We start from the raw sequence: 25,785 nt of genomic DNA, 5'->3' as shown, positions 1-25,785 counted from the left end.
CATCTTAATCCAATACTGATACTTCCTCAGGCACACACTTAATACACAATTGCCCTAAGCTTTTGACAATCTTCACCCAATAGGGCTCAAATATAAAATCACAAAAGCTAGAGATGAAAGAACCTAGTCAGTCAATTTGTTAAACCATTTGCTGTGTTATTTGGGCTCCCTGTAGTATACTGTCAAATACACTTCTGATCATCACTTGGACTTTTGATGTCATTTGGACTTTGAATGACTTTGCTTCACATACAAATGAATGGATTACACTCATCCTTCTGTGGGTTATTAATCTGTTCTGTTCAAGAACACTTGTAAGACAAGGGCTTTGACAAAATTAAATAAAATTCAAGTGTTTCTTGTTTTCTGAGAAACCCCTTCATTTCCACTCACAGGTGCAATTTTCTATATAAAATGAAAACCTTTTTCTTCTACTTAACACACGCAAGCATGATTTATGAAACGTTGCTCAGGTAAGACAAGGTTATTTTACACTTTATTTACTCAGGACAGAACACTAATGGGAGATATAAATGAGATAGACAAGATGATCCATAGCTGGAGACACGACTTGCTTTGTGCCACAGCCAGAAAGGGCCTTTAGCATTACAGACCATTGATCTCGGGAAAACGGGATGCGTGTTGCATTGAGCGACTGGAACAAACCATGCAGAGAGGCTGCTCATGCTGGCATCTGCGAGAAGAGGTTGGCTGGTTTTGAAGCACGAAACTGGCTCTAGGCTGGGCACCTGTCTGCCTCTCCTCTCTCCGAGCTGCCTACCATGCCAGGCACTTGTTGCATCGCCCACAGCGCTTTCCCTGCGCCGGCTGGGCAGCAATGCACCTGCAAGACGGCAAGAGGAGCATGCTGGCTGCCTCGGGTTACAGGAGACAGCGCAGTGAATACGAATCACTGGGTTTTTTCCGCCCGAAGCCTGTAAGATGTCCTCTGTCTCCCGGCTGCCAGGCTCCGCAGCGCCTTTGCCCGGGAGGGACGCGAGCGCCGGTCCCAGGGCTGGCATGGCCCGCTTGGCACAGCGGGCACGGGCCGGGCTCCCCCGTGCTGACCGCACACCTTCCCTCACCTTCCCTTCCCTTCCTTTCCCCTCAGGAACGGCCGGAGGGAGCGCAGCTCGCCCCCCTCAGCGGCCGGGGTCCCTCGCCGCCGCCGCCGCCTCATGTATCGCAGCTTCCCCGCCCCAACCACCGCCGCTGCCCCGACGGGGGCTCTCCGTGCCGGGGCTCTCCGTGCCGGGGCTCTCCGTGCCGGGCCCCAGCGCTGCCGAGCGGGGCAGGGCGGCGGCTCCCGGTTCCCCGCCCCGCTAGCGCAGGGCCCGGCGCGGCCCCGCCCGGGGAGGGGCGGCCGAGGGGGGCCGGGCGGGACGCGCCGCCCCTTCCACCTGCTGCCGCTGCGCCATCGCCGGCTGGGGGAGCCGCCGCCCGCTCGTCCCCGCGGGCCCCTTTGTGCTGCCGCTGCTGCTCCGGAGCTGCCTCAGCCAGGCGGCGGCTGCGTCACGGCCCCGGCGCTGCGGCCGCCCCGAGCCACCCGCGGAGCGAGAGCCGCGCCTCGCCCCCCGCTCCGCCATCGCTGCGCCCCGAGCCAGGGCCGGCAGCCGGCGGTGAGTGCCGGGGATGGGGCGAGGGCAGCGCCGCGGATGGCGATGGGGACGGGGCTGCGGGCGGTGCCGCACCGGGCCGCGCCGGCGGCATCGCTCGCACCGCGCTGGCGCGTCCGGGGTTTGGGTGCTGCTTTGTGTGCGTGGTGCCGTGGGGTTTTGTTAATTTTCGTAGTACATGGTCTGGTCGTCGTTCGTACTTCCCAGAACGCCAGTGGCTAACCGAATCATAGCGACCAACACGGATTTTTTTTATTTTAATTTTTTTTTTCCAGAAGGTATTTCGGGTCCCCCGAGGGTTGGGAAAAGGTCTGGTTTCTGATATTTTGCATTTCTTTGCGTGTGTGCCTGTGTGTGCCAGCAGAAAAATCCCTCTATCCTGGAAGAATGGTGAAACTGGGGAATAATTTCAGCGAGAAGAGCACAAAGCAGCCCCTTTTGGAGGATGGATTTGACACCATCCCCCTGATCACACCCCTGGATGTCAATCAGCTCCAGTTCCCACCTCCTGATAAGGTACAGTAGGCTTTAGTTTCCACCCTGGAGAATCACACCCACATCTCTGGCAAACAACAAAAGAATAGGTCATGGGTAGAGAGCAGCTTAGGAGCGACAAGAAATATGGGGTGTTTCAAGGCATGCTAGTTACCTTTAGGGAAAAACCCCAACAGCTAAGCTCATGAAAATCCACTAATGGTGATTTGCATTAAAAATCAGTGTGAAATGTTAGCAATGGGCATGTCGAGATTTTAGTGCTGCTATATGAAACATATACTATACAAATGCAAGCTTCTCTATACTGTATTGTCATAACCCTTCCTATTCTGTATTTTTCTCTCTTGCATCTGGAAGGTCCTGTGTGTTCTCTGTGGATAATATGGATTTTCTCTGTCTAGAAAATGCCTCCCTGATGGGGAATAGAGCCCTGCCTTATTTCTCTGTAAGATGGGCTTGGGCATGGGCATACTAGCAACAGAGAGCACTTCCATTTTCCTTCTGTGCTTCAGTGAGAAACTAATGCTAACCCCAGACAAGCTGAAATAATGACATGAGAACAGGCCACTGTGTTTTCTCCTTGGCAATTTATTTTGTTCAAAAAATCCTCCAAATAGGCGATTCAGATATCCTCTGTAGCTGGAAGGGGGCAGTCCAGTGAGCTGCTTACATGCTAGAGGGGAAGTGTGCTTCCTGCATTGCTCATTAAATGTCTTGATTATTAGGGATTTAATTTTAAAGATTTAGAAAGGTGATAGCCTGTAAATATGTTTATTGTCCTCACAATAAAGAATTCAGTAAATGCTACTACACATGAGGCACAAAGGAGTAGGATTTTTTCAGGGTTTTCAGTATCCTGTTTTAATAAGATTCTTACTTGTAATTTCCCACATGCATCTGCTAATAAAAAGCTTTGTGGTCTTCATACAGTTTTTATTTTTTGCCTTATGTCTTCCACAAGCTGCATTCTACTTGTAGATAAACTGATAGCTATACATTCCTCAAACTTCAAAAAAAATTCACATAATCTGAAGTTAGGGTAAAGAGTTTTAGCTTGTAAAATTTTCCTTGGTAGTGTGCTGCTTGTAGGCAATACAAATAAATATGTGACCTCCATTTTAATTGCTATCAACAGCATTCTGTGTTGTGTGTAGTGACCAGTTGGCAGGCATAAATGCAATAAGCCATAACAGCTGTTCAGGAGCCTGAGGGTCCATTTTATGCCCTCAGTTACATGGGTGTAAATCTTGTAACTGAGGACAAAATCACACCCTAAGGCTTTAGAACAAGCGGAGTCTTACCGTGTCTGATACATCTGCCAACTGGTGACTGGATAGAACCGATTACCAGGGACCAGTGACCAAAGGGATTTGTTCTGTTCCTGCACTGCTAAGCAGAATGAGGGAACTGCATGGTAATGGCTTTAACCTGAGCAGAGCCTCTGTTGTGAGCCCAGGGGCTCTGTGCCAGCCCGTTTGCTCCTGCTAGAATGGGCAGAACTCCTCCCACCTGTTTGGCATTTGCCTTGAATGAAAGCAAATGTCCAGCTAAGCTAGAAACTTAAATAAAGGGATATTTGATTGGCTCTTCTACTTGCCACTGTCCAATTGTATATTAGTTTTCTTTTCCTTTGGCAAACATAGAGGGGGAAAATTAAATTTATTGGTCCTGCTGGTGTCCTTCTGTAACTGGTTAGTCATGTCAGTGTCTCTTTACTGGTTGTTAGAGACTCAAAGGCAGGAGCAGAGCAACTGACATGAAAAAAAGAAGCTGTATTAAGAAAAGATTGACACACAGATCAGATTCTGAAGTATGCAGACCCTCATGTATAATGAATAGAAGTACATTCTTCATATGTCTATGGTTATTATCCACTTGCAAGGCTCCAGCATGGCAGTGAAGCATAACTTCTTGAACAGTAGAGACTACAGTGCTAAGGATTTGATGATTTTGACAGTTTCTAAATTAAAGGGATGAAGTGATTTAAATTCATATTTAGATATGTTAAACAAAAGAAGACATTACATAACCAAGCAGTTAGAACTGTACATTCAGTGTCAGCTGAATGTGATTTGAGTTGCCTGAGATTATGTAACATAAAGGGGGGAGGAAGGGAACTAAGATGTTTAAAAGCATTCCAGAAATCATCAGGTGGTTAACTTCCATGATGCTATTGGGCAGCTATAAAGTTAAATAGGTGATAACTACTATCTTACTAATTATAACTGAAAATAGGTAAGTTGGTTTTAAACTTATGTCCTGAACAAGTATGTGTAATACTGTGAAAGTGTCTAATAAACTTTTAGTACTGAGTCCAGGTACAGTTACACATTCCAGGTATCACTCAGGGCAGTGAGAAGAAGGGAGCCCAAGGTTTGTTATTTCAGTGTCTGACTACCTGAAGTGTCACCATCCTAATTTCAGAAAGATGGAGAGAGCCTGTTTACAAGGGGCTGTAGTGACAGGACAAGGGGATGGTTTAAACAGAGAGAAGGTTTAGTGTGAGAGTGCAGAGGCCCTGGCACAGGGCCCACGGAGGCTGGGAATGCCCCATCCCTGCAGGTGTTCAAGGCCAGGCTGGATGGAGCTCTGAGCAGCCTGGTCTAGTGGAAGGGGTCCCTGCCTTGGGGCGTGGAGTTGGAACAAGATAATCTTCAAGATCCCTTCCAAGCCAGGCCTTTCTGTGATTAATGTGTTTGCTATTAATACCGTGAGCTGGGATAAAGATAGAATTTGATTTTCAAAAATCTAAAAGAGTAGATACTTATTCCTTGGAAAAACAGAGGAAATTGAGCAAATTGTAATAGCACCATCACTACAATAAACTGTACCCTAGTTTGAGAATAATACTTGGAAAAAGTTCCTGAAAAATGCAGAAGACAAAAATGAGGCAAATAGGTTAGGTATGTGAAAATTTCGTATGATTAGAATGCCTAGGAGAACACTGGAGCTACAACTGACGTAGTGAGTATTTTGGGAATAGGGCTAAGGTGCTAAATTGTGTAGCTTGGGGCAGTAGTTCATAGCAAGGAATAAACTGAAGAGCCTTGGGTGTTTGAAGAAATCTCATTAACAAGGGTTTGTGTGCATCTTGCTGCTTGCAGCTGATAATTCAGAAATTAGATGTTAAAAATAAGAATGCCAAGGGCCATAGTCTATCACATGGTGAATGGCAACTAGACTACATGGGTTATTTCACTTTTGTTTAACCTCAAAATCCTTCCATCAAAGAACATGGCGTTGTCATCTGTAAGATTTTTATGGGTAGTCGTCAATAATCTTCTCTTGGTGTCCAGTTTGAAATCCCATTAGTGGAATTTCCTGAAGCAAATGAAGGTAGCTGTTTCCAAACTATCCAAAGTGGGAAGGTCCATGATTTGGATTTGACCTATCCTTGCTTAGTATAAGAGCACAGTATCACCACAGATGAAAAAATGGAACCTTTGTGAAACTGTTGCATAACAAGTCTTGCTGTAGGTCCATCAAAACCACTTTGAGAGGTAAGTTAGTTGATGATTGATATACTGGAAAAAGGAATAAATAATTTTGCACTTTCAAAGAAGAATTACACAAAGTGGGGAGGGGAAAGATATGGTGCTAGATGTGCTTGTAGCAGATAAAAGAAGAGTTAAAGAATAATTAAGGTTTTTGTGGCCAGCTTTAGTTGACAGTTTTGTGATTGATTCTTTTTCTTAAAGGTTGTGGTCAAAACAAAAACAGAATATGAACCTGACCGCAAGAAGGGAAAGTTCCGTACTCCTAAAATAGCTGAATTCACAATCAGCATCACTGAAGGGGTTTCAGAAAGGTTTAAGGTAAGCAGTGCTATGTGAAGATGTTAATGTCTCAGTTGTGTTTGCAGAAGTGCTTAAAATCAATTGCTGGTTGTAGTCAGAACTGGCTATAACAGAGTGCCTGTTGTGGATATAGCTGGACATGAGAAAAATTAATTCAATGTTATAATGGTTCAAAATTGAACAATTAGAAACAAAATCAAATCTTGCAGCTTTACTGCTTGTAATCCCTCACTGGCAGATGAATTCCAAAGGCATTTCTGTCAGTGTGTGGGCTCCAGAATGTGCCTTGCCAGGGTGTGTGTGGGCTGCACAGGGGAGCGCTCATGGCATGGGTAAAGCTCCTGTTTGTGTTGAAGGACAAGAACCACCAGAACATTTCCTTTTTTTTTTTGGCTTTTTATTTATCACTGTTGCCAAACCATTCTCTTAAAAGCACTGTCATAGTCCATTATGTATTTTTTATAGTTAAATATATGATTTGGCAACCCAGGGATATATATCAGAGCGCTTTCCTATCAGTTTTCCTGGTCCCATTTAATCTTATGGTTTGGTGATGCCTGGTACTGTCACATGGCAGTTCAGAAAGAATCTGACTCAGATTGTGTCCACACCCTTACAACTCCCTTCATCAGTCCCATAGGGAACCTGAGGATTTATCTGATGCAAGGCTTGAATATCCTTTCTCCCTTCACACTAGAGGATAGTTTTTCTTGTTCTGGGTAATTAAAGCAAAGCAGGAAAGTTGGCACTTCAGCTCGTGCTCCCCTGTCCTTTTAACAATAAGACTGCAGGTTTCCAGTGCTTCTAATTTGGCATCTTACCCAAGGATACAAAACATTTTTAAGCAGTAGGCATCCACACTCTGCAGTTCACAAGTGCAAATACCTTTGGAAAGCCTAATATTTAGTATGAAGGGAAAATACAGAGTTTCAGTAAAGGTGTGGATTCCCTTTCTACTGCACAGTTCTAAACTCTGTCTGCATGACAGGACTTCTGGGGCACACGCAGAGATTTTGGTACTGTTGTGCCAGAGCTGTGCTCTAAAAGCTGCCCAGGCCCAAGCTGACCTTCAGAAGTGTATATGCAGCTCTCAGTGGAATCAGAGCATGCTAAACAAACAAAGTGAAGGCTCAAGGAGGGATTAGACTATATTTGGAAAGGAACTTTGCAGAGTGTTGCTGCGACAAATGTTTTAAGTGCCATTCACCTGTGGTCTCCAGCCATGCAGTGAAGCTGTGGGGGGAACCCCACACAGCCAAGAAGAGATGTGATGGGGTGTGGTAGGGTTTTACCAAGGAGGTAAGAATCCTAGTTCCAGCTTTTCCTCTTCCTTGGTTTGGGGCAAGGACATGCCATTCCTCAGGGAGAATGCTACATTCTCTCTTTATCTCTGTCACCATGGTTCCAGTCCTTGAGAGCAGTCCCCTTCCTCTCAGGTGAGGAGGGTAGGGTAAATGCAAATGGACAGCTCAGAACAAGGAGAGCTTGTCTGGCTGTCTTTGTGTGTGTCCTGGTCACACTAAGGTGACTGGAAAATGCTTACTGTGTCTAGAAGAGAAAAGAGAAGCAGTTTTTATGTTGAATGCCCTGATAGGACTTTGGTTCCAAGCAGCTGAGCAGAGCCTATACCTGAAGAACTTTGTACTTATGGTTTAGCAGTAGGCCCAAGGGATTTAATTGCTGGAACATTAAACTGTAACTAAGGAAAGGTTTTGAATATCTTAGTCACATTTAAAAGGCTTGTGCATCCTTTTGTAAACCTGGGGGGGTTCTCTGTCTTTGTTGGGAAAGCTGAGCAAATGAGACCTTGCTGAAAACAAATAAATAGCTTGTTGTGCTGTTGGGTAGTCTTTTCTAATTTGTGTAGCTGAACAGCTAAAAGCCTGAGGATTTTTGCATCGCATTTTTATATACCTTTGGATGGCATACTTCGATAAAATATCCTTTAGATGTTATTTTATGATGATCGCTCTGGGATTAATCTCATACTAGAGGGTTGCTAGGTTTTGCTGCTAGGTAACTGCTGCATCAGAGAGAGGTTTCTGTAGGATTTGCTGTCTCTTGGGAATTGCAGGGTGATTCACATTGTGGCTGTAAGTCTAGGTTTCCAGAGAAGAGTACGGGGATTGATCAGTTAGGAAAATTTTTGTTCAGTTAATTGAAAACCATGTTCATGCAGAACATTCAGGTCCTAAAAATGTCCCTTAATCTCTATATAACAATCTTAGAATGTAATTATGCTGCTTGCAACATTTTAAGGAAAACTGACTAGATCTCCAGCGGGGATGACTGTCATATTCACCACTCCCAGTAATAAATATTACATGAATAGTTGATAACATTCCATAAATATGTAGATGAAAAGTACTGATTGTGTGAGGTTTTCTCCTGGGTCCTTATTAATTGTGAACCATCATGTTAACTTCTGCTGTTGATTCTGAGAGAGCAAAAAGATATTTGTTTGAAAATTAAATATTTGTTGTAATTATGAAATGCATTATTTAACTGGTGAGATATTGACTTTGGCTTGTGTTCATGAAAAAACTTTCAGATGCCATTTTAATGACTTCAGTATGGTACATCACCAATGCACAAGCTTGCCACAAGACACAGCCCAAGTGTTGTGCTAAAAATAAGCAAGTGAGTCAGTCATATTTACAAATAATTCACATGTGTATTCTAGGATGTACTCCTTAAATAATGACAAAGCAGATTGCATTTTTGGGATTCAGCAGTGCAGATCATCTAAAGCTGTTCTTCTTGAGAAGTTACACATTATAACAAATGAAGTCACTCCAGCATTGCATATGTCGTGTAGATCATTTGGTGTTTTAGCACCTGGTGAATAATCAATTATAAAATGTATTTTTCTGCATTCAATTCACATTACCACAGTTATAACAGAGCTGAGGATGTTTTCAAAGAAAACTGCAAGTATCATTTTCCTCTATGAAGCCACATTCTGAATTCAGATCAGAATGTCTCAAAAGAATGTGAAGATTTCCCGATTCTGAGAACGCTGTTGTCTTAATTTATTTTTATGGCTCTAACCACACCAAGGAAGGTGTGATTTTTTCACTTAAGATTTTTTCCCTTTGAGAAACAGATGTCTTGCTTTTGTTCTTTGAACAGTGTAGGCTGATGTAGGGAGTTGGTTCTGGAAAACATCTGGAAAGTGACTTTGAACAAGGCAGATTTTTCTCTCTTGTAAATTGTCCACTCTACAGAGTAACACAGGATCCTTGTGAACCAGGACATAGGAGGATGTTAGGGCAGAAGAAAATTGATGGTCTGAGTTACCCAAGGCCAAACCTTTGCCTCCCCCATTGACAGAACAGTGTTTTTACAACCCCCGGTTGGATTTTGTAGTGGGATGTCTACTCTGGCACCCACTGATTGGGCTACAGCTGGCAGTTGTGTACAAACACAACAATTAAAAAAATCTGTTGTAGCAAAGCATGACTTTTTTTTCTGTCTTTGAGAAAACATCATTAAAGAACATTTAGAGGTATTTTGAAAATAAACACTGATTTTTCATAATAAATTTCAAGTCCTTAAATCAACCCACACTGTGATATGCCTTCAGCCTTTGGTTTCTGTTCAAAGGCAGTTCAGTTCTTCTGACTTTATCTTTGACATCTCTGCATACATCTAACTGCAGAGTCAAAGCCTCAAGCTTACCTCTGTGCTAACACCATGCAAACAGTGTACTATCAAGTAGCAGTCAGCTGATGAAATGTCTGCATGAAGTTATGGAAGAGGAATTGAAACTTCAAGATCAGTTCTTGCAGTTTTACCTGGTCACTTTAAGACTGCAAAAATGTAAGCACCATATATCTAACTGTTCAGGGCTTTTTTCTGTCTTAAAAGGGGCATCCTTCAAACATGTTTCTGCCTCAACAATTTTCTACCTCTTCTTAGTAATGCCAGTGATTATTATTGCTGCAAAAATAATCAGAAGCAAGGAAAACAGTTCTCTCTTTGCTGCTGTGTGATTACTTTGTGTGATGAGTAGCTCTTTGCTTCCACTTTAAAAGTCTTTTAAGAGCAGGAAATGTCAACTGATTCCTGTACAGGTATCACTTCCTTAAGTAGATTCTGTATCTGTCACTTAGTGTTGGAAGAGTGACAGGTACTTACTGTCATTAGTAGTTCTGTTTCTCCAGTGGAACTACTCACAGGATTAAAGTTACTCACAAGTATAAGTGTTTGACAGGCTTTATATTTTTTCATTACTACTTCAAATAAGAAAAATAAAGGAGGTAGTTCTTTCAGTGTAACAGTTATTTTAAAGTAATTGATGCAAGTAAAGGCACTGCATGGCAACTGTCATTTTCCTTTTTTTTATGTTTGATATTCTTTGATATGACATTGACAATCCTCCTGCTAAATTTTTGGTTGAAAGGAATTTTGTAGTCAGAACTGGAAGATTTAAGTAGAGTGGATGCTTAACACAGCTCCCCTGCTATAAGTCAGGTGTCCTCTGCCACAGTCTCCATTAGAAACCCATTTACTGGAACAGAACCAGTCACACAGGTGACACAGATGATGTTTTGGATGTCTCCAGATGCATCACTTAAATAACCTTTCCTCTGCTGTAATAACATTATGCAGCCTTTTTCCTGGCCTGCAGTAGTATCTTCTGGGTTTGTATGAGAAGGTAGTAAGATTCTTATCTTGGTGCCACAGGGTTTCTTGAACTGCTTCCTCAGATCCCTGTTAAGAAATACAATATATGGTGCTGTGTGATAGAAGGTGACAAGAACATTGCCATGAACAGCTGGGTTAAGCTGCAGCTCTAGGATCTCAAGGCCAGTGCCTTGTTAACCTGTTCTTGTGTAACAGTGTGTCCCTCAGGTTTCATTAATCAATTCCTTTGCAGACTGCTCCTGTTGTCTGGCACTGTCGCTGTTAGTAAGCTCTGGTTCTGTAGCTTCTTTTCTTTTCCTGTCCTCATGAATCTGCCTGCCTTTTTTGCATTTTTTGCTGCTACTCCCAGCAATCTCCAGGTAAGCATCCAAGACAGCTCTCTCTTCTTTGTCATTTCTGTTTGAAAGGGACAGTGTTTTGATTTCTACTGCTTTTTCTGTACAATCTGCCCCCAAACCATCATCCTCTTTGAGCACAAAGTTTTGATGGGAATGTTGTGGTGAAGCAGTTGAGTTCAGTGGATGGATACCAGTCATAGAGCTAAACCTGACATGTAATATTAGAAATACTCTTCTGAAACAAGGCACCTGGTTGTCTTCTGGAGTCACAGGTCATCCTGTATATTCCCACAGCAAGTGCAGGGCACTGCACCAGGGTGTTCTGTGTAATTTGCATTGCTCTGTAAATGAATATGAGTCAAATGTTGCATGTATAGATGTAAATGTTCCTTTTTTTCTTTCACATTGCCATTTCCAATGTCTTAACATTTCTTAATCCTTGAGTGTGTTGTTTCAGACATGTTTTTCAGTTAAACTTTCAGGGACAGGCTGAGGTAATAGCAAACAAGGACATAATTTTGCAGAAGCAGTGATAAGTGGAAAGCTGATTTTTGTGTTCTCTAATATGCTGGTAGAGGGCATTGTGTAGCTGGAGATGCAGGATTTTAGTGGAGAGAGGTGAAATGGAGGTCATGGCCATTATCAAGAAAGTCAATGCAATGTTTTACGAATTTTTGTCTGTGGGATGTAGCCAGACACAATCTATTGTAATTACAGGCTGTCTGCCTAAAATTCTCTTGTAGTTTAAATTTGATAGAAATAATCTTAATTTCCTGTCCTAAGTAGTTGTACAGAGTTGCTGTATTTTACCCCAAAGGTCTCTGCATTTTACTGGTGAGCAAAACATTAACTGGCTCTAAATCATTTCCCATGAAAGGTGCTGTGTATGTTTTCACTCTTCTTGTTCAGGGCTGGCAGCAAGTCTGTGCCTCACTTCACAAACCTATCAGAAATGAAAGTTGTGTTCTGCAATTGAAATAGGTAATGCATAGATGTGGAGCAGAGAGGAGATGTGACCAAGAGCCAGTGACTGAGCAGTGAAAATCATTGCATAAACTTGTTAGTTCTTCTAATAAGAGGAATGCTTCGACATGGCTTTGTGTGCTGACAGAAGAAAAAGCACGAAGGAAGGCGTGGTGCACAACAGCACAGTATGAGTGGCTTAATGAAAGAATCTCAGGCAATAGCAAGGATTAGACAAGTAGAAGTGAAGGCAGGGGAGAAATTAATTGTACCCAGGCTTTAATGGGACAGTGGGATAAAATAAACAGCAAAAGGATGGAGCTGAGAGGAGCAAAATGGGTAGACTTGTGCATGCTTGAAATACAACCAGGAAAGGGTGTGAAGATGAGCTGGCATTATTCGTACAGTTTTGCTGTAGTATTCCAGCTTGATTAAAAAGGGAGTCCAAATAAACATTAGTGGAGTGAGGAAGAAGGAGACTGCAGTTGCCATGCAGAGAAAATATGGTTTGTAGTCTTTATAGTCTATAGTCTTGTAGTCTTGAGGCAAAGTAGCATAGACTGACGGGGAAGATCTGCTAGATCTTATGGTAAAGGCCTTATCACAAGCTGTTTACATGATAGTGTAGTTGTCAGATATGGTGAGTTTCATTTGTTCAGCTAACTGCTTACAGAGTCTGAAGACAGGTTTTTTGCTCTGGGTATGCTTAGTTCATTCATTAGTCATCTCTCATTTTGATTACTCTAATGGCTTCTGGCTAGACGTTGTCCTTCTTCTGCTCTTCACTTACAATCTATTCAAAAATCTGCCACATACATAATGTCTTGTCATCTTCTCTGTTTGCTTCGTTTTGCTGCCAGATTCCTTAAAACTAACTTCAAATGTCACACTCAAGATGAAAGCAAAATCACACTTTGGATTTCTAGTTAAAAGAAATGGTTGTTTGTCCTATCTTATAGGTACTTCAATAAAGTATTTTAAAAGCCCATCACTCTTGAGGTGTGACAGTCACCTTGGAGTTCTTGCAGGATGTACATGGCAGTGAATGATCACAGTAATTCACAAGAGTTCTGCTCGTGAATGTACTGTGTGGGGTCCTGCAGTGCCAGCTGGCTCCCACAAAAAAGGAGATTCAAGATTTCCTTCCAGAGGAAGGGAAGTGGTGCTTGTGCATGCATGGCAGCTGCTCCTGCCTGAGGAGGAGGGCAAGTTGTGAGTAGTGTGTTGGGAAGAAGAAGAAAATAACTGTAGTTTATAGTGAGGGTGCAAAGTTGCTATGGAAGAAAGCAATACCATGACAGCTTTGGGGTTGCTTGTGGTCTGAAGAGCTGTTTGTTGCCTTCTCTTTTTTCATGCTTTTATCTCTGAAAAGCATCTGGGAAGAGAGGGCTCAGGAGGTGAGGCACAGAGGTAGGGTTGCAGTGTGTTAGGGAGAGAAGCTGACTGCCTCAGGTTCAGAAGTGGTCCCTGTGGAACACTGGGGTGGGTTATGAGAATGAAGAGAAATGGCTATTAAAAGTGAGAAGTGGATTGGATTAACAGGTGATGGCAATCACCTTGGAAAGAAATCCATTGCTAGATTCCATCTGTGCCATTTTCATCTGCAACTGTCTTTAAATAGAAGTTCCTTGTATCTTGAAGGGTGGTAAGAAAAGGGCGCTTCTCTCCTAATAGGAAGGAGACAAGAGCTTACTTGATTAGGGATTTGCAAATGGAGTGTGATTGCAAATCACTGGAGATAATGAGAGTAAAAATTTACATCTTAATACCAAAATTAGTAACATTAGGAAATAGAGTAAGTGAGAGAGAAAATTCTGTGATATTTTTGAAGCAGGACCCCTGAGAACTCTTGCCATGGCTGACTGTGTGGCAATGGAAGAACTTGTGCAAGCAGTGAGAACTCACAGCCTCACAGTGCCACTGAAACCGGGTCTCAGCAAATCACCCGAGGCCATGGCTCTGCAGCTTGCCAGGCTCCAGCAATCAACAAAACACTGGGCTTTGATCTTCTTTTAAAAAGCAGTGAGTTCTCAGAGTAGTTTTGAAGCTTTGAAGAGTGATCCTGCAATGACTGTGGAAATACAGTTTTTTCTACTATCTAAACGTTTAGTCTCAATTACAAAACAGCTTGTTAGTTTGTTGCCTCACTATGTTCCTGAGACCTCATCTGTATGACTGAGTGGTTACAGTGTGGAAATAATATTACAATTCTACTACTGGCTGCTAGTAGAAGGGCTGGGAAACACAGTTAAAATACTTCTATAGAATATTTTTCAGATATATTTTCAAATATATTTTTCAAGAGTACTTCTCAAAACATTTAAAACTCTTAGCTCCTATCCGTGGTGGAGACAAATACGAGCTGAACTGATGTGTGCCACAGCAGCTGTGCCTGATGCCCGTGTCCCGTGTCACAGGCCTGTGTTCCTGAAGGGAGCAGCCTTTGCTGAAGGCTCTGTGGAGCCAGGAGCCTGATAAAAAACCTGTTGGAAAGGCTGAGCTAGGCCACAGCTGAGATGTGTAGGAGTGCTACATTGGTTGTTATTAAACTGGGCCACAGAGAATGGCCAGAAAGGAAGGTGAAAATGTACTTTGTCTCTTGGATTCATGCAGGGAATGGAGGCATGGGAGATGTAAGGAGAACATACAATGTTGACAAGACAGTGTGAGCTATCCATGCTAATTTTTGTGTATGCAAATAAGTAATGAACTTGGAGAAAGGCTAATTAGATATGAAAATTGTTGTCAGTGTGATGTTTTCAGAGGTTAATTAAGAATTTTTTTTCTTTTTGTACTCCAATGACAGCTGAGAAACTAAACATGTTGCTCCATGTCTCATTTCAATTGTTACATTAATATCTGCATTTCTGCTGCTAAATTACTTTTTGATCTGCAGTTCTCCTTGCCTCTACTCCAGCCTTCCCTTTTTTTGCTTATTTTTTTCCTATCAAAAATCCTTATTAAATCCTTGGCTTCAGCAACACACACTACTCAACCTTGATTCAGCCAGAAATACAGCACTTGCTGTTGTCTGCCCACGAAGAGATTTGCTTTCACAGGATGACAAGTCCCTTAAGTTTATTGTTGTCCTGAAATGTCCTAACACCACTGCCACACACAGCTTGCAGTGTTGCAAACTGTTAGTTCGGAGCTTTACCAAAAGGAGGCTGCATGGTGGTTGTTTTTACCAAGAGGCAAAGCTACAATTTTTTGTTGATTTGGCTTTTTCAAATACCAGATTATTCTTGTTTCAATTAATTGACACTGATATGTGTAAATTCGTTTTTCAGAAGGTGTATATAGCTGGTTTACTCATCTTACTTCAAATTTAGATCATATTGTGCTTTGTTTTAAAAAATGAATAATATAATCTTGTTTATTACTGTTTCTTATGCTGTAGCACATGCCTGCTTCTTTCTAACTTGCCAAAAGAAAATTAATCTCAATCACTCTTACTCTGTAGTCTCCATGACCTACTATTTAGTCTATCATAGAAGTTTTAGAATAATAAAAACACACATCTGGGATACTTTCCCAGGTAAAGAATGCTGTTTGCTCACTCACACCTTCCACAAAAATGGATCTGATTTAGAGAGTTTTGTACTGCAACTGCCAGACAAAATGTTGTGCTTTCTCTCATCAGTGGGTGATGTAATTCTGTCTTGTGACACAGCAGAAGGCTGCTGGTCTCCAGCTGCTCAGTTTGTACCTGGGAAAGGTTAGCTTGATCCTGACACTGATTTCAGCTTTGTCCTAAGGTGTGTCTTGGACTTCTCTGCTGCCCCAGCTCAGGGGCAGAGAGGTACTGAAGGTGAAAAGCCATGCCAGGCTGTGTGTAAGGCTTCTCTGTGAGCCCTGTGGGAAGAGGTGCCAAACTCCTGGAGGCCAGCCCCGTGTCCAACAGGGGGTGTCTCCTCACTGATCTGGCAGTCAGCTACTCCTGTAGAGGCTCTGTGTGATGAACGAGTACTGTTTCAACCTACAAATTAAGGAGTATTGAGCAACCAAGAATGCAGACTACTGGTGTAGCTGCCCCTAAGTTCAGAGCAGGTGCAATGACCTCTAATCCTCTAATGCTTACAAGAGAGGGCTGCCATGACTTTGTCCATGCCCTGCAAGTCACCTCTGGATGACACCTGTGCTAACTTACTATCACCTGACTCCATTCCTGGACAGGCACAGGGAAAACAAACATGCTTAGCAGCTGACATAAACTAGACTTAGACTTACATCATCCACATACTGAAAAAACAGCAGACACAAGCTACCTTGGTGTGTCCTGGCCTCATGTGCCTTGAACAGAAATGCACTAAATAAAGCCTTGCAGTGCACAGGCAATGTGTACTGCCCAGATGATCCTCTTTCTTCTGAGAGGGGCAGGGTGGAAGCACTTAGGTGCTGCTTCTCTGTTGTCCCTCAATAATTAAGCAGCTGGTTTTATCCTTTGCCTGATTTTACTGTACAGTGCATTCAGAGCTGGCTTCTGCTGCCTGCAGTAACCAGCAGCAGTAGAACAAGCAGTGCATTACTAACATAAGTGTGTTTTATTTTTCTTTACAGGTAACTGTGCTGGTCCTTTTTGCCCTTGCGTTCTTAACGTGTGTTGTATTTCTGGTAGTCTACAAGGTTTACAAGTATGATCATACCTGTCCAGAAGGATTTGTTTTCAAGGTAAATTGCATACCCATTCTAGAAAAACAGTAGAGTATGGAGTATTCTGTGTTGTTTTAGGCATAGCCTTGATTAAGGCATGATGTATTGCATAGATTTGGTGTTTCTTTACAAGGTTAGTGTGCTTCCTGCTGTGCTTTTGCTTTGGAATTTATAATTGAAGTTGTACTATTGCACAGTATTAATAATGTGATTTTGCTAATGCTTTAAACATTGAAAATATAGCAAAAGTCTAAACACTTGTGTCTCTCAAACTGCAGTTGTCTGGACAAAGCCCTCATTTATAGGTCATATGGTTTAATGATGCACGTTCCTCCAAATTACTGTGTCTTAGGAAATGAGAAAATAATAAAATGTGGAGAAAAAAATCTGGAATATGTGTCAAAGAAAAAGTAGAGTGATGTTCTCATTAAGAGTAGTAGAGTTACTTCAGGGTTATTTTTGTACTAAGAACTTCTTGTTCTAGAACAGTGACCCCTGAGCCCTACTGCCAAAAGTGATGCCAAAAAAGGGAAAACACATTTATTGTAAAAAGTAGTGGTTCTAACCAAAAGGAGGCTGGGCTCACTTTATTTGTGTGAGATGGTGGTGCTGGCTCCTTTGCTATGACCTGGACGGAAAGTCAGGAAAGTAACATTGACTTCCCAGTTGTAAATTTCGCAGAGTTGAACTTGGCTGTAATTAGGTAGGAAAAGTAGCAGTGATAATGGCATTATTCCCTTTAATTTTTTTAATAATATTTAGTCATGTAATAAATCAAAAGGGTGCCCAGTATGAACTTCAAAAGGATTCAAGAAGAGATGGCTGCCTCAGCACTCCTCAACTATTCTGTTCAGGATTTTATCTGTCACTTCAAGCACATAAATATCTTACAAGAATCTAGTTCAAAATTATAATCAGTGATGCCCTTCTGGATTAATTTAGGTTCAAGCATTCAGTTGGTTACTGCTTCCCCTTTGTTCAAGGGCAAAAGATACTGTGGTTAGAATACTTGGCTGTAACTCAGGACATCCAGCTTTTGGTTCTGCTGTTGGCTTTTTGTGTTGCCTCAGACAGGCACTGAAACCCCTCTGTGTTCATGTCTCAGGGGACAGTAGGCCTTTTTTTTTCCCCTAAGCTTTCTTTTGGCATTGAACAGTCTGGAATATGGACTGTTATGTGCCTTTCAAGCCTGTCTTGATGTGATCCTGACATGTTCCTGTGTGAGTCTAGCAACAGCCTCCTGCTTCTGCCTCCTTTCACACCAAGCTGTCCTCTCCTTTGAGTTGCAGCTTTCTGGCTTCTTCTGGCTTTTCTTGCCAGTGTCACAAATAGTTAAGGAAAGAACACTTTCTCAGCTACATTTCAGTTGCCCAGTGACCAGAGTCTGGTTGTGTTTCTCTCTTTGTGGTCCTGTGTTTGGGACAGAAGTTAGGCAGAATGTCCCATAGCTCATGCTCTGTTCATAAGGTGCAGTACATACACAGAGCTGCATCATGGTTACTCTCCTGTTGATTTTCTTGGAGCTGGTGTTTTGTTTCCAGCTGCTTGATGGCATAATGCCAGGAGACAGAGCATCTTTGGTCATGTACCTCTTTTAAGAAAGAATTCTGCAATAAGGATATTGGCAAATGACACAAAGCCTGAAAACTACCACTGTTAAGATGACTTTGTATTTATTTGTGTCTTTTTTTTGGGAGAGTCCATGATATGTCATGGCACAGCTTGGCACAGATGTCCTAGGACACGTGAAGTCTGTCACCTTGTGACCAGTGTCTCTGTGGACTGGCTTCATGTTTCAGGTGGACTCAACAACATTACCCAGCCTGCATGTTCCCAGGCTTTAGATGCTGATGTGATTTCCTGGTTAAGGGCAAAGGTGTGCCTGCCTCAGGAAGCCTGGTGCAGCAGGAATCTCTGCATAAAGGCTGAACTAACCACAGCTCTGAGTCAGCCTCTCTTCTCTGCTTTGATGCTCTCATCCATGGAGCAGTTCCAAAGCTTTCTGCTGTACTACGCCTCCAGGGCATGAAGGTGTGCTTAAAAAGGTGCTCATTTGCCTTTGTACAGCACTCTTATTTCTGTGATTGCTTAAGCTTTCTGACACAGCCTCAGTACTGCTGCTGTGCAGATTGCTTCTCTGGAGCACTCATCAGAACCTCCTGGTGAGACTCACCACAAAAACCTGAGTGCACTTAGATCCAGAAGAATTTCCCCAGGGTTTCAGTGTGTTCTGTACTGTGTGTTACCCTTTAGCTTTTGTTGCCAAAGCACCTGCATTCACACAGACTTGTGGGCAGTACAGCAAAGTCACTTCAGTGCATTGAGGACCACACCATCATCTGTGAAATTGGGAATTACTGACCCAGCAAAGTTAACGTGACAGAAGATACTATTTATAAGTGAATTCCACTGGGGTCTTCATGTCAAAGGAACAAAAGGAATCATCTTAATTCAGCCAGATATAGACTGGCAACCAGGGTTTTCTCTGGCATCAAAGGCCATAACCTGTAAGTAATTTCCAAAATAGAAGGGTTGTGAAAAAAAAAGACTGGCAAGTCACTCTGGAGCATCCCAGTTTCTCCTCATGGCCTTCCTTCTTCTCTCACCTGGGAACCATGGCAACAAATAAAAAGGATGGAAATAAATGTTCTACATAGCTGAAAGTGGCTGGGTACGAATCAGCAGCAGTTCCCATCTTCCCATCACTCAGTCACTGAGTGCATGGCTTGCCTTGACTGGGCACTAATCCAAAGGGCTGTCCTTAGGCAGTACACATGGGGCAGTGAGTGAAAGGAGAGGTTGTTTTCCATCTCTTCTAGAAGCATGAAATCCCAGGAGCAAAAATGCAGTCAGGAGGGAAACTGATGTCTGTTTCTTAAGGCACTTCTGTCAGATGTCTTGCATGTTTGTAACTACAACCCCCCCCCCCCCCCCCATCAAAAAAAAGAAACCAAAAAACATCACTGAGTCATTTTTGCCTGCTACAAAGCAAATTGCTTCTGAAATCAACAGAGGATTCTGTAGCTTTTTTCAGACTGTCATTAATCTTGGCTTGTCTTCAGCTCTAATAATTATATTTGGTTGAATTTCTTTGGCAGATTTCATTAGTTCAATGGACTGTGTTCCTTTCCCCACTTTAAATATTTAGAATTGTGATTACATCCCATGACTAAGTGAAATAATCACTACACATATGTCTGTGTCTATGTGCTTCTTAGTCATTTTATCACATCAGAAGTAGTGTCAGTTATCCCAGATAAAACATGGATAATACTTCCAGAAGATGACATGGTTGATGTATATGAATATGCATCTCAAATAGCTCTATTCCATATTCCTGGATTATGTTTTTATAAATCTAGGTCCCAGTCTTGCAGCTGACACACACGTTGACTATGAGGACAGGAAAGCCTCTGTTGAGTTACAGTGCTGAACTGCCACAGGTGCTGTTTACCAGGGGTAAATCCCATCTGCTTTGTGGTGCCACTTCAACAAAACTGAGAAGGGAGACTTGTCCCAGCTGCTGCCTTGACAGAAGGTTACAGATGAAGGGAACCAGGGTGGCTGTGGAAACTCTGGGCACTCCTGTGAGTCTGCCAGGCTTTGAGGCAGTGAGGTGCTGCCTGTAGGAGGCTGCCAGTCCTGTGACAGCCAGGCATCTCTGAGCCATCACATGTGCCACGAGATGGAATTTGTCAGGAGCAGACAGGTTCTAAGACTACCTGTGGGCCTCTTGTTTTGACAAGTATTCCTTTCTTCTTTCATACCTTTTGATGATTTTTTTCCTTTTTAGGAGGCAAAATTTGTATTAAGCCAAGACTGTCTGCTGGGTCTTCATCCATCTTTTGCTTTCTGATTTAAAACCATTTGAAAGAGTTGTTACTTGTGCTTATTTATGCCTTTTTTTTTTTTTTTGACATGGACAAAAGTCAACTCAGAAGTAAATGTGGACACTTCTAAGGTAGAATCTGGTCCTGAAACCCATGGAATTTTTGCATGTGTTTTTCTGCTGAGAAAGTCCCAATATAAAATTCTGTTTGCTGAGTAGGAGAACAGCAGCAGTTCAAAGCTGCTGTGCTGTAGTATTATAAATTTTAGTCCTCTGGTGCTGGAATCAAGAGGACTGAATACTCTATTTCTTTCAAAACAGCCAGAGTAGAAATTACTAAATGAATTTTTCCTCAAGCTGCAGCTACTTCTGGCTTACAACAGTCAATTCAACTGCTCAGGTGACTGCCCTAACATCGTAAATTATCAGGCAAGATTGCCAGTGTGGCAAGAGGACCTGCAGAGATACCCCAAGACCTTCTGGGGCAGAACCTGGGGACCACAGTATATGCCTAAATAACTTTTTTCTTCAGTGCAACGAGCTGCTCTGTAGGCTCTTCCTGCACTGTGACTGGAAGAGTTCCTGGATGATCCCTGCGACAAATGCACTGCACAGCCACATTCACTTTGGCTTTTAAGATGACAGCAAAGTGGATTTGACTTTTATTTTACTCTCTAAATTATCTATTTCATTTTCCAAAGCTCTGAGCATCTAGCAGGTTCTATTTAGTGCTCCTGCAGTCTTGGGAAATGAAATAATGTAGTCTCACAGCTCCAGAGAGCTTTTTAAAAGCCTGCTGTTGACTACCTCTTCTGACAATAAGGAGTGAAGTATTTTGTACGTGTGTACACACTTCCACACATGCTTGGCCACCCACAGAGTTTTCCCTATAATGTGTGAGCTACTGGGCTGTAAAACTGTTCATACATTGGCAGCAATATATCTGTATTAATTTCTGTCCCTCAGACTGCAAACACCAGGGCAAATTGCCTGAAGTTAATCTAACAGTGCAATACAGACAGCTGTAATTGTAAACCAAACAGTTGGAATTTGGTGGGCAGGAATAAACAGCAAAATGTGGCTGGAACTGGAGACTGAATACTTTTTCAAAATTATTTTCAGCAAGCATATTTCTTGTATGTTAATTATTCTGATATATAAACCCAGATTGGTCTTCCTGGCAAATGCATGAGTAATTTAAGGATTGCAGGGAAGAACATTTTGAACACAGTAGGACAATACTGTAGTTAATTGATGTATGTTGCATCTTGACTCACAGAGAGTGACTCTTGTCTTAGATTAAAAGGAAAAGGAGAAAAAAAACCTAATCTACTTCATGTGTGTGGGGGGCTGTATCGGAAACCTAAGCAATGGATTTTCTTTTCAGAATAATCAGTGCATTCCAGCTGGCTTGGAAAACTACTACTCTGAACAAGACTCCAGCGCTCGAGGGAAATTTTACACGGTCATAAACCACTACAACCTGGCCAAACAAACCATCACGCGCTCCGTGTCCCCCTGGATGACAGTACTGTCAGAAGAGAAACTTTCTGAACAGGAGACTGAAGCTGCTGAGAAATCAGCTTAGTATGATAAGCTAATTATTAAAAGTATGTCATTTGAAGGTAACTAAGGGACTTCAAGGAACTTTTCATTAAATATAATTATGGATAATTTAGAGGTTACTCATGTTTATGGTGTAACTGCTTCTGTTTGCTGATACTGCTTTGCAAAAAAAAAAAAAAAAGAAAAAAGTGAAAACAAAAACTTGCTGCAGAACATTCATGGGCATAACCCCAGGTGCATATCAGCATTGCTGTAGAGCTTTGACACCATTTTCAATGTTAAAAAAAAATCCAATGTTAGATATGTTCTTGCAGTTTATTGGATACTGATAGATTTTGTCACTGGATTTTCAGGGCTTGAACCTTAGATAAATCATGTGTTCTGTTGTCTGAACAGATACTTAATTTATTAAGTTTTTGAATTCTTTTTCATTTTGCAAACTGAAACACCCCAGCCATAACTAGAGTGATCTCTTGTTTAGCTGAAAGCTGTAAGTAATGTTTAGTTTGGGCTCAAGCAGGAATGATAGTCAGTACTGACATCAGGGCGTAATGTAATGACTTGTATGGAGAAAGAAACTGTCAGGTCGCATTTTTCCTTCCATTTCCTTTCCTGTTTTTGTAAGTGATAATGAAGTTCTCTGCAACAAGGCATGCTCAATGTTTTCTTATTGCTGTCAGCAGGATTTAACTGCATTTCCACTGTGGCTTTAGCATCTTGGTAAGGATGTGCACTGAAACACAAACTAGATAGACTTATGGAAAAACACAGGCAGTTTTAGTGGTGGGTGTTGAGGATAGTGTAAAAAATATACAGTTCAGGATGTTCTAATGAGAAATGACATCTTTTGATCATACTGAAGAGGCAGAAAGCCTATTCACAGTACATGTAGTCCACTATGCCATTTGTTGGATACAGCTGAAGGAGTAATATGTCTAAATTTTCTCCTGTATTACATCACATTTTCCCTTTTTATTAGTTAGAAAGAGCTTTCTGTTTATGTATGGTTTGCAGTTTGATACTTTTTAAAACATGGAGCATCACAAGTGAAACAGTAGTGTGTTAGGTACCACAACTGGCTGTTAAAGCTCCATGTGAAAGAGAGTGAAGAGTAGAACTGTTTGTGTATGGCTTGGGAGGGGAAAAGATGTAGAAGAACATAGTATTGTGGATGCACGTTAAAGGTCCATTGTAATTACAAACTTACCTATTCTTTGTGTGAAATCATGTTTTCATTTTTATTATAAATCTTAAATATACATTATAAAAAGACATCTTATTAATTTAATATACAAAAGTGTGAAGCATCTGGGCAAGCAAGTTGCCTTTTTTATTCATGTAACTTGAATGGGACAAGGGAGAGTGGACATGTCAAAAGTTCCTTTTTTTTAAGGGGAAAACATCAGTAAAAGCTGTTTCTCAAGATTTGTAGTAGAACAAATGTGGTCATATCTACTTCTGTTTTTCTTCAGCAGAAGCCTGTCATTCCAATACAGTAAAAAATAACCATTATGACTCAGTGCTCTAAATTTGATAGGAAATGTGCATTACGCAGTGCAGCTGTGAAAGGCTTTTATTAAGTCATCATGGTATGTGGAATGCCTAAGAAGCAATAAGCTATGTGCCAAATTTTTCTTTGCAATTAAAAATATTAAGCTTATGTGAAGATCTTTAAAACATACCATGTTTGCATTTTCTAACAGGTATCTGCTTTATTGAATACAATTGATTCACATGTAACTTTTGACATTTTCACTCTATGCATAGTAAAGAATAAGAAAGATGCTACCTGTTGCATAAAATGTAAAGAAATATACATTTCAGAAGAGAGATGGGAAAACACACACATTTCGTATCAGCATACTTATAGAGGACATTCAGATTTTACAGGATGGAAAGGTCTGTTTCCCAAGACTGTTCTAAATAGAAATGATTCACGATACATCTCCTCCCCTTAAATTTAGGACAATAAAAACTTTAATGCAAAAGTAAATACTGATGAGAAACAACTTCTTTTTCTCCTCATAACAATAAACAATAAAAATTAATAAGCCTTATGAGCTAGGAGAAACAGATTGTTTATGCTTCTTGAAGTCAAAACCATTTTCTGTCTGATTAATCAGGAGGGAGTTTATTGACTCTTATCTACACTTGGTTTTGAGACTTTTTTTAGTTAACAGATTGCTGCCAGGTTTAGTACTTTGAGGAGTTGAATTGTCTATCCTTTGGCTTTATTCCAGCATCCCAGAACATCTGTTTCATTGCACAATCTGTTTGTGTTGTATTCTCTCTTTTCACTTACAAGTAAAGCTCTCTCCTTGACTCCTTATCATTATTAGTACCATTAGATCAAGCTGATTTCTGAGACAAGTAGTTTCAAAGGATTAGAAGTAAAGGTCATTTATGTGCAAAGTGCTCACTGTGTACTGAAGTGGTGTGATGAAATAAACGCCTGAGACAGCGTAGATGCTGCTGCACAGTAACAGTTTTCTCTTGCTCTGGGATGGGAGCTGGACTTCCCACAGCACAGGTGGGTGGCTGTGACAAAACCAGTACTGTTGCTTTTTCTTCTGTTAGGTCTGCTCCAGCTTGTTGCTTTCTTCACAGCTCTTTCAAAGATTTTTGTGTTCTCCAGTGGATAAGCGTGGTTTTATGTTTGATACAGGGATTTAAAATGAATGTACTAATGGATATGTGCACAATTGATTTACTGGAAAACTTTAATTCCATCATAGAGGTATGAGAAAATGCATAAAATACATAGGTATGCTGTTATACCCTGCTCCACTAAAAAAATGTCAGAACATTTACAAACAGAGCATGGAGCCAATATATGTTTAATTAATTATCATACCAGTCCAGGAAAAGCAAGGAGAATGAACACATCACAAGGAAGAAGAGGATCCATACTCTAAATCCAGCATTGTTTTTGATGGCCTGTGAGGGAAAGTTATCCCTGTTACCATTACCAGTAAATACAATTTCAACAGTGGCAACTCAGAATGCCTGTTTGTGGCATCACCCTTCCCTCCCACGAGAGAAACAACAAAATTTGACCTTAATTCCAGGTGAATACAAGTCAGGTTGGCTGGTACCTCTTTAGATTTATCACACTGAAGTCACACTCAAAATCTTAAAATTGCACAAATCAAACTCCAGGAGCTATATTGCAAAGTACAATGCTTCAAACTTAGTTCTAAGTTTCAGAAGTGAAATTCCTTGATTAAAAGGAATCAGGCCTTCATCTTTCTAATAAAGATCTGACTTGAAACAAATGAAAAAAACAACAAAACCAAACAACAAACAAATACAAAATCCTTGACACCTCTGGAGGTAACACAGTCACTTAGTCTCAGAGCCAGTATTTTTCTTGGCTACTCCTTTCCAATATTGACCAGCAGGGGACTTGGTTTTTGCTCTAATTTTTTAGATTGAGATTTTATATTTACATAAGGAATTTTTTTTATATGATACAAACACTAATGTGAGTAACAGTTTATATTACCACCTTTCACAACTGTTTCTCAGGATGGTTTAGGAAACTTAGTTCTACCTAAAAATGTGAAAAGTAAAATAAAATATAGCTTCAGTTCTTGCCATATTTGGTGCACTCTTCAGAAGAGCAGAGCAGTGGACAACTCACCCTTGAAATACCTTTTCTGTGTGCTCTCGGGAGGGAGAAACAAGTGAGCCATTTACTCAGTAGCCTAATTTAGAAACTCCATTTTTATTGTAATCTCAGTTCTCAAAATAAAACAACCTTTCCTTCTATTTAGTAAAAGTGGAAGAGATTTGTTTACTAGGAGCATGCAAGAGGTGTTCAAAATTTCTTCTGCTAACATTCAGCATTCTGTTTCAACCATTTCAACACTGTCTTA

At 41.4% G+C, this 25,785-nt stretch overlaps 2 protein-coding genes across 5 annotated transcripts in view; one reads left to right on the top strand and one right to left on the bottom strand.

Moving 5' to 3' along the window:
- The first annotated feature begins 1,417 nt into the window (after positions 1-1,417).
- Positions 1,418-24,372, top strand: NSG1 (neuronal vesicle trafficking associated 1). Of its 2 annotated transcripts, none has more exons than XM_058802931.1 (5): positions 1,418-1,619; positions 1,981-2,132; positions 5,810-5,926; positions 16,420-16,530; positions 21,729-24,372. In XM_058802931.1, the coding sequence occupies exons 2-5, from the start codon at positions 2,004-2,006 to the stop codon at positions 21,927-21,929; spliced, it is 558 nt and encodes a 185-aa protein (XP_058658914.1). In that variant the 5' UTR covers positions 1,418-1,619; positions 1,981-2,003; the 3' UTR covers positions 21,930-24,372. The 2 variants fall into 2 exon arrangements, with proteins under 2 accessions (XP_058658914.1, XP_058658915.1); XM_058802932.1 differs by having other exon boundaries at positions 1,543-1,619; positions 1,978-2,132.
- The window catches only part of STX18 (syntaxin 18), a 58,891-nt gene continuing 56,714 nt past the window's right edge, over positions 23,609-25,785 (bottom strand). For all 3 annotated transcript variants that reach the window (XM_058802928.1, XM_058802930.1, XM_058802929.1), the window contains exon 11: positions 23,609-24,844. In XM_058802928.1, coding sequence (XP_058658911.1) covers positions 24,749-24,844 — 96 coding nt within the window. In that variant the 3' untranslated portion in view covers positions 23,609-24,748. The remainder of the gene's footprint in view (positions 24,845-25,785) is intronic.

This window comes from Ammospiza caudacuta, chromosome 4, assembly GCF_027887145.1.
Source record: "Ammospiza caudacuta isolate bAmmCau1 chromosome 4, bAmmCau1.pri, whole genome shotgun sequence".
NCBI lineage: Eukaryota > Metazoa > Chordata > Aves > Passeriformes > Passerellidae > Ammospiza > Ammospiza caudacuta.
The sequence above is the reverse complement of the archived record's forward strand: the minus strand, read 5'-3'. Positions and strand labels throughout refer to the sequence as shown.

Coding starts and splice junctions, on each gene's coding strand:
- NSG1 (XM_058802931.1), top strand. CDS start 2,004: ATGGTGAAACTGGGGAATAATTTCAGCGAGAAGAGCACAAAGCAGCCC. Junction 5,927..16,419: donor GGGTTTCAGAAAGGTTTAAG/GTAAGCAGTGCT, acceptor TTTTCTTTACAG/GTAACTGTGCTGGTCCTTTT. Junction 16,531..21,728: donor CAGAAGGATTTGTTTTCAAG/GTAAATTGCATA, acceptor TTTTCTTTTCAG/AATAATCAGTGCATTCCAGC.